At 37.6% G+C, this 8,100-nt stretch overlaps 2 protein-coding genes across 2 annotated transcripts in view; both read right to left on the bottom strand.

Moving 5' to 3' along the window:
* Nucleotides 1-88: 88 nt before the first annotated feature.
* On the bottom strand, nucleotides 89-6,064 carry LOC112511992 (protein root UVB sensitive 2, chloroplastic-like). Its single transcript, XM_025117761.1, has 10 exons — nucleotides 5,986-6,064; nucleotides 5,769-5,900; nucleotides 5,472-5,560; nucleotides 5,291-5,375; nucleotides 4,231-4,290; nucleotides 4,068-4,161; nucleotides 3,877-3,974; nucleotides 2,595-2,774; nucleotides 1,805-1,927; nucleotides 89-926 (listed from the first exon to the last, which is right to left on the bottom strand). The coding sequence occupies exons 1-10, from the start codon at nucleotides 5,995-5,997 to the stop codon at nucleotides 510-512; spliced, it is 1,290 nt and encodes a 429-aa protein (XP_024973529.1). The 5' UTR covers nucleotides 5,998-6,064; the 3' UTR covers nucleotides 89-509.
* A 1,615-nt stretch (nucleotides 6,065-7,679) lies between these two features.
* Nucleotides 7,680-8,100, bottom strand: part of LOC112512196 (11S globulin seed storage protein G3-like) — a gene marked incomplete at its 5' end in the record, with an annotated part of 12,639 nt that continues 12,218 nt past the window's right edge. The window contains one exon of the mRNA XM_025118061.1: nucleotides 7,680-8,100. This exon is cut by the window's right edge and continues 1 nt beyond it. Coding sequence (XP_024973829.1) covers nucleotides 7,804-8,100 — 297 coding nt within the window.

The raw sequence follows: 8,100 nt of genomic DNA, 5'->3' as shown, positions 1-8,100 counted from the left end.
CGTTGAAAATGTTTTAAAGGCTTTCATCAAAATAGGCTCACGTTATTTTAGCCTAGCAGGTAAAGAGGTGGGTATTCTTACAGTAGAATAAATGGCAAACAAATTCATATATACATCTAAAATAYGCATATACGTATAAACGTAATTACAACATAAAGCTCGTGTAATTGGTGTATCATAAGAGATTTGYCTTTACTATTTGGTAAACAGTCGCTCGGGCCTTGTCACTACGACCCCCTTTGAGGTCTATGTKAACTAATATTYCTTCTGCTTAATGGATAACCAAGAAATATAGGTCGGTTTGCCATCCACACCAGAATAAATAGAGTTTTCCGACCAGCCCACATCACCATTCAATATTTMTTGGCCCACTATCAGTCAAACCAGCTTTTTTTTCTGAGATGACTCATAGACCTTACATATTGGGATTATATATCATCAATGAATGGGCCCTCTTATTTTATGACTACATGTTCCATTAGTAACATTCCTTTGTGACAGATTCAAGACTAGAAACCGTACCGGCTACCGGTTCCATCTAGGAAACGGTCGGTATGCCACCCTTTTGCCCGTAGTTCCGACAGCAATCTAGGCATCATGGTGTTCATCTTCTCATAAGCCACTTCCACCATTTCTACCTCCCGATTTTCCACCACTGGAGAAGCTAATGCCGCCACCAACCACCCTCGTAATGCATCTTCGCCGCTAGCGTTCTGCTCTAACACCATGTCTGTCCATCGGTTTCCGAACTCCAAAACAAATTTTTCATCTGGAAAGATTTCTTTAAATTGCTCAAGTCTTGAAGGCTTTATAACCTTATGCAAATCTCTGCCCACTTTCACATTTCCAGCTCCTTCTATAACTCTCTTTGGAAACAGAAGATCTTCTCTGTACCTCAGGTCTGCAGGACTTGATATCTTTCCTGTCTGAATCATATAAATGACCATTTTATATCGAATGATATTTACAATATTTGACTAATAATCAAACAATTTCATTAACCCATTCGAAAATGATGGCTTCWACAACAAGATCAGCTTTATGGAACGCCAAATATGTCTAAGGGCCTATTTGTTAGCAGCTTAATGGGACTCGCAACTTATAAGACTCGAGATAATAGTACCAAACGATAAGCGTCCTTTCTAAAAGTGTTGCAATAAGTTTATACWACATTTCCAAATCAAAATATCGCTTTGTTATTTTATAAGACACTATTTGAAAAAGAATAGCAAAACCAAATATCCTATAAAAATATGTGWTTATAGGAAACATCAAAAGTGTGTTATCAAATGGCTAATACAATGTCTTATTTTTTAAATGTCCTTAAAATCTTGTYAAGACGTCCAAAAASGTCCTACAAACTTATTACAACATTTTTAGACAGGACACTTTATTGTGTGGTTCTACAAACTTAACTCTCATAAAACGATCTATTATACCACTTAGACATTGTTGGTGTCCTAGAAWCTTTGTTGTAGTGTAGCTTTTTATACGACCCTTCTGAAAGTGTCCTTTGAACAATTGAACACAGCTTTTTATAGGACCGTTGTTTTGATAGACAYTTTCTCAAATAATGTCATATAAAAAGTCTAATGGGACATCTTATTTCAAAAGTGTCCTAAAGAACTGATTAAGACACCCAAAATCATTCTCTCAACTTATTGTAACACCTTTACATAGGACACACAATTTTTTGATMCTATAGGCTTAAGTCCTATAAAACAGTCTATTAGGACATTTAGACATATTTGRCATAWGATTTTGTTGTAATTCTCAAAACCTACATAACATTTGTTTTACCAACCTCTAAGAAATCTTCTATGATCATTGCAGTTCGTTGTGGATTCAATGTGTTGACCGGAGCAGCTCGCATTTCTTCGTATGTACAATAAACATGTACTGCAGAAAGGAAAGGCCCGACAACCATCTGTAAAGAAAGAGTAAAGATTAGATTATAGAATATGGATACAAAAATTTCTGGTAAAAAGAAGCAGGTGTCAGGTCCCACATCGGCTAGACTTCGACGATTTCTGTTCAATATATGTGGGAATGTCTCTTCTCTCCTCAAGTGCTCTTTTGGACACTAATCTAATGGAGTCCCACATATTCTAACAGCTCCTCAATATATGTGGGAAACTTCCTATTCTGCTCAAAGACTCTTTTGGACAGTTATCTGAGGGGGTCTCACATATTCTGACAACTCCTCAATATATGTGGGAAACTTCCTTCTCTACTCAAATGCTCTTTTGGACAGTAACCTAATGGGGTCACGCAAATGACAGCTCCTCAATGTACGTGGTGAACTTCGTTCTCTACTCAAGGCTCTTTTTGGAAGGTAATCTCATGGGGTCCCACATATTCTGACAGTTCCTCAATGTAAGTGGGAAACTTCCTTCTCTACTCAAGGGATCTTCCAGACAGTAATCTAATRAGGTCCCACATATTCCAACAACTTCACAAGGCAAGTGGGAAACTTCCTTCTCTACTCAACGGCTCTTCTAGACAGTAATCTAATAGGGTCCCACATATTTAGATAGCAGAAAAGGAATAACTATTCGGTTTCTTTTGCAAGTGAAAATGGATTTTACTTTTACCTTCCCYTGCATTGATGAACAAATGCTAGAAACTAACAAAATCCCTGCTCCCAATCCAACCACATTGAATACGGTGGAAATCGCCTCTCCCTTTGCATATAAATCACTAAGATTTCCTTCTTTGGCAAATGAAGAATAAATCGGCAATCTTGTCGCTCTTGCAGCAACCGTGGCCATTCCCTGTCAAATTATGCCAATGAGATGTGTTATCATCGTAAAGGCATCTTCACAGTTCTCACAATATAAAGGTATCTTCACAGTTCTCACAATATAAAGGTATCTTCACAGTTCTCACAATATAAAGGTATCTTCACAATTCTCACAATATAAAGGTATCTTCACAGTAGGGGTGCTCAAAAAACCGACCAACCAGACCAACTAGGCCAACCCAACCCAAAAAAAATTAACCCGAGGTAACCTGATACATAATTGATACAAAATTAGGCCAAAACYGAATCTATTGGGTTGGAATTGGGTTAGGATGATTTGAAACCCACCCAACCCGATGAACCCGATGCCTTTCTATACTATGAATTCAATATGATTGTTGTGTCYTTGATTAATATATGTAAAGAGGTAGGAAGACTTTACCACATATATAATAGGTCCTGGGTTCAATCCYGGCCCCCACTGTCCTCAGCTGTTGAGCGAGCCAAAAAATACCCACTCACATTGGCGTCCTTGGAGGCGGGTCGTGTGGGGCCGGTTAGGTTTGCCGGTAATCAACTTTTTGCCCAAATATATGTAAATTAGACATTAGACGAACCCGTAACTAATTATATTCAAAATTATATTACAATTTCAACCGTAATTTTCCTTTCTTATTTGCGTAAGCCTTCCAACTTTTTTTTTTAGTTTGTTAACCTTTTTTGTATGTTCTCATTTTGATTTTACTTCGTTTAAACACGAACGTTGTGCTAGATTGTAAAATGATGTACCAAATTTTCGCCGACCAACCCAACCCAACCCGCATAGGTTGGGTTGGGTTGAGTTGAAGTTTTTCAAACCGCAAACAWTGGGTTGGGTTRCCAAAGGGMCTTTGGCCTARCGGTATCGTAGCCCTTGGCCTTCTAGGAGGTCAGGGGTTCAACCCTCACCATAGGTGAGGAGGGTGTATGAGTTTATTTGTTGCATTTGCCGTATATAAATATTATATACTTCAAAAAAAAAAACATTGGGTTGGGTTGTTCAAATGCCTTCAACCGGCCAACCCAACCCATGTGCAACCCTACTTCACAGTACCCACCAGAACCCAACCCATAATCATTCATCACCAATTTACCTTGGCAAAATTCCCAAGTCCAGCCATTTCAAGAAACAATTGTGGACATAAAGGTGAAAGAACTTCCAAACCCGTGCCCAAGTCGTAAAGCACATCAGCTACAAGTTGAAAACGCCATAAAAGTTAGTATTTCAGTGATAAAGGTAAATAAAGAAAGAAAAAAAACACGTGTTTGCTAGAATGGTTCAGACCAAAAATCCGCCACCGTTTGGGATCAGAATCCATTCTTGCACCTAAATTGCTACATATTAGCTTTCCCATATGCTGCATACCGTCTTTAAGTATCTGTTCGACACCATCATAATCAATTAAAGGTTTCCAAACGATTGACATTTGTTAAGAGCTCTTTCTCACCCAACTAACTGCCGTTGCTTGAGCTGGGGAATGTCTCAATCCTGCARCAAATAACAGTGACTGCAAAAAGACTAAGATCAGTAAACCGTATCCACATGATCACTCCAATCAAAACCAATTTGYGACCCACTACGACAAAATAGCTTYATAGGACGCCAAATATGTCTAGATGTTCTAATAGACTGTTTTATACGACTTAACTTTATAAGACCAAACAATAGTGCATCCTACAATAAGTTAATAGGGTGTTTTTGGACATCCAAATAGCTTTATAGGACGCCAAATATSTCTAAAATGTTCTAATAAACTGCTTTATACGACTTAACTTTATAAGACCAAACAATAGTGCATCCTACAATAAGCTAATAGGGTGTTTTTGGACGTCCTAACAAGTTTTTTAGAGAACTTTTGAAACAAATCATCTTAACAGTCTATTTATATTTCGTTATGTGAAAAATGTTTTATAGAAATCAGTGTCCTGTAAAGAATGTGTTCCTAGTACACTTCTCAAAAGCGTCTTGTAAAAAAGTTGATATACCGTTTTATTTAAATAGTGTCATAAATGAACTTGTTAGGCCTCCTATCAATTTAATGTAACACTTCTACATGGGTTGCATATGCCAGGGGCAGACCTATGAAGGCCCGAGCAGGGTCCCATGCACCCGCTCAACCGATTTTCACAAGTTTCGGCAAAAAAGGTGCACCCACTAAACTTTTGAGGGGTGCTCCGGGATATTAGAAAATTCAAGGAAAATCAACAAAAAGGCCAAAAAATCCCTTGAAATCAACCAAAAACCTGAAAAAGTCTCGAAATCAACTAAAAAACTTAAGAAAACCCTCAAAGCGGAGGAATTCGGCTAAAAACACATTGGCGACTTTGCGGGTCTTTGATCCACCTTAAAGGTGCACCCACTAAGCAATATCCACGGTCCGCTGCTGGCCTACGCACAATTGTTTCCTATAAACTTATGTCCTATACAGCAACATTTAGATATATTTGGCGTCCTATGAAGTCGATTTTGTTGTAGTGATTACATAATTCTAAGTATCAAAAGAGAACCTGAGTTGATAACACAGATAATGCTGCACTGGAGAAATGTTGTAATGCTCGAAACTGTGTGTATCTAAGATATCCTTCATTAACACTGCAATAGATTCATTTTCATAAGCAATGGCAATTCAATTAACATTCTACAGACTACAGACAGAGAAATCGATATGAAACTGTTTGATGAACTCACCTATATGGATAACCAGATGGCAAAAAGGTATTAACCAAAGATTCAGCAAATTTATGGACAATTGGTCTTGAATCATTAAGCACCTTCACCTAAAGCAATTGATTCGATTATAGCAAATTAAGAATAACCCTCAGAATTGAATGGGGTTTCTTTGGTGATGAACGATTCTCTCATTCTATCTCCGGTTGACTACAGTCAATTCAAGCAGACAATGGGAATTTAATAAGATGACAAACCMAGAAAACCCTAATTCTAGTCGCATTTGTTGAACAATTCATAAATGATAAGAATACTGACGGAGAGTTGGCCRTCGATTTGAAAGTGGAAGTGACGAGAGATGGTGTCGGAGGTCTCAGTCCACGACACAGACACCGGAGCTACTTCCARCACCGGATTTTCCGGTTGTTTCTTCAGCAGCCCAATCTTCTCCTGCARCCAAAATACGAACAKCCGCCAAATTTTACAAAAAAGRAAGAATCAAACCGAGAGATTTTGGATAAAATAGCGGACAAACCATCAAATTCATGGCGTACAAGAAGAGGAGATTGCGCAGCCCTTGCCGCCGGCAACCAACAATTCGATCAGATTTCGCCGCCGGTCAATTCGCGAGCGGTGCTAATGGGTTCAGACTCCGGTGGGATTTTATCCATCCCTATCAAGTTTAAACTCTACCCTCCAATTTTTAAAATATGCAACTTTACCCCCTTCTTTTACCAAATATCCGTTATTTCCACCTTATAGACTCGTATAATGTTTGGTACGCAAACACGACAGGACAGAACAAGATGACTAGATTGAACAGACAAGATTGGATAGGAAACGTTATTTGACTATTTTTTTTATACGGCTAAGGATTGATAGGACAAAACTAAACAAGTTGACCCAAAAATTGTTTGATTATTTTATATATCATATAATAGTTATAAATGACATAAATCAAGTCAGCGTTTAAATAATTTAATTATAAAAAAATTCTACAATTTTCATATACGTAACTATATAACAGTATTGTATTTGAATAAAAATTTTGATATAATTGATAATAGTTCGAAAACATAGTTCATACAAATGAAAAACTATGTTTTATTTGCTTTGAAAGATACTTAAGAAYTGGTAAAGAGGCATCGAAGACTTGGAGATTGTTGCAACGACAATGATGGTGGGGAAAGAGAAGGTGAAAATTGATGGACGACGATGACTRTAAAAGATATGAAGATGGTGGACAGTGGTGTTGGTGGCCGTGCTTGGCGGTGGTGACTATGGCATCAAACTCCGGTGGAGTGGATATATCAATGTCCATTATTCCCGTTGTGTTTTGTGTGAGCAAGTTTCAGAGCTAGAAAAATCTATAACATTACAAATATACTATAATTTGCTTAAAAGGTGAAAATCCATTGCTGAGCCATAACGACAAGATTCTATAGTAAATTACGTTTAAGAAACTAATAGTATTCGATTAAACTAGCATTTTCACCGATCATCTTCGTTGTGATGCCAATGACCTATATTATTCGACGCAAAGATCATTCCTTTTGGCAATGCATATGCCGACTGCTCGCCCTAGTTGTCATCCAATTGCGGCTTTCGAGTCAAATTCGATAAGGACTCATTGCGATCCCAAGCATCATTGGAGTTACATTTGTGGTTTCGTTGGCAAAGACAGAGGTGAAGAAAGACGACACGAAGGGATGAAGAGGGTGGTTGGGTTTGTCTAGTCTTTTTTAATTACAAATGCTACGTTTATATACTTATACGATAAAATATATTGCAAAATGTCAATAATGCCCTCGCATGCCAGCAACTCCCCGTTCAAACTGAAATAAATCACGTATTTATTTTAAAAMTCAAAAAAATTGTAACAAAATAAAAGAATTTTCAGATCCTTAATTTGGCACTAATAGAAATATACTTTTATTTACATTTTTTTCAGGTTTTTTTTTGAAGTATTATAAAATTTATATACGAAAAATATGATAAATAAACTCACACACCCTTTTCATTCTTGATGAGGTTTTAACCTCTGACCTCTTAAGAGGTCAAAGATTACGATACCGCTAAAGWAAAGGCTATTTGGTTTTTTAGGGTATCTTTACATGTTCTAGTTTATATGATGCATGTAATTAAAATTGTATTTTGTTACTTATTTAATTGTAATTAAAGAATTAATATCAATTAAATTTAATTAGTAAAAAAGATAAAAGTAGAGAGTAGAAACTAAACTTTAAAGCTCTTGTTATTCTCGCTTGCTTATGGTACAACYCTCTTTGGTACATTCCATCTTATTCTTCAAACCCTAAATACACTCCATGCATGCATGCATGCATACACTTACTCAGTTCAAACGAAGAAACCCCCAACCCTGGCTTGTTGAAGAGCTTGGGGAAAACAAAGCGGTTTGCCACTGGTTGTACTTCAGCTTTTGAGCATCTTCTCGACACAACTGATACGCGTTGGCAACAACATCCACCGGCAAGCTTCGGATCGCCGACACACGACCAGAGAGGTTTTCTGTTATGGCGTTTTCATTCGTCCTGAATGAGATCCACCTTGCTCCTTCACCGCCGGCCCTCTTGATCGACGCAAAGTTCTGTGGGACCACCACCACTTGTCCCTTCCGGAGCTCATCGTT

This window comes from Cynara cardunculus (genome assembly GCF_001531365.2).
Source record: "Cynara cardunculus var. scolymus isolate 2C chromosome LG 5, CcrdV1, whole genome shotgun sequence".
Taxonomy (NCBI): domain Eukaryota; kingdom Viridiplantae; phylum Streptophyta; class Magnoliopsida; order Asterales; family Asteraceae; genus Cynara; species Cynara cardunculus.
This window is presented reverse-complemented; position numbering and strand designations above follow the sequence as displayed.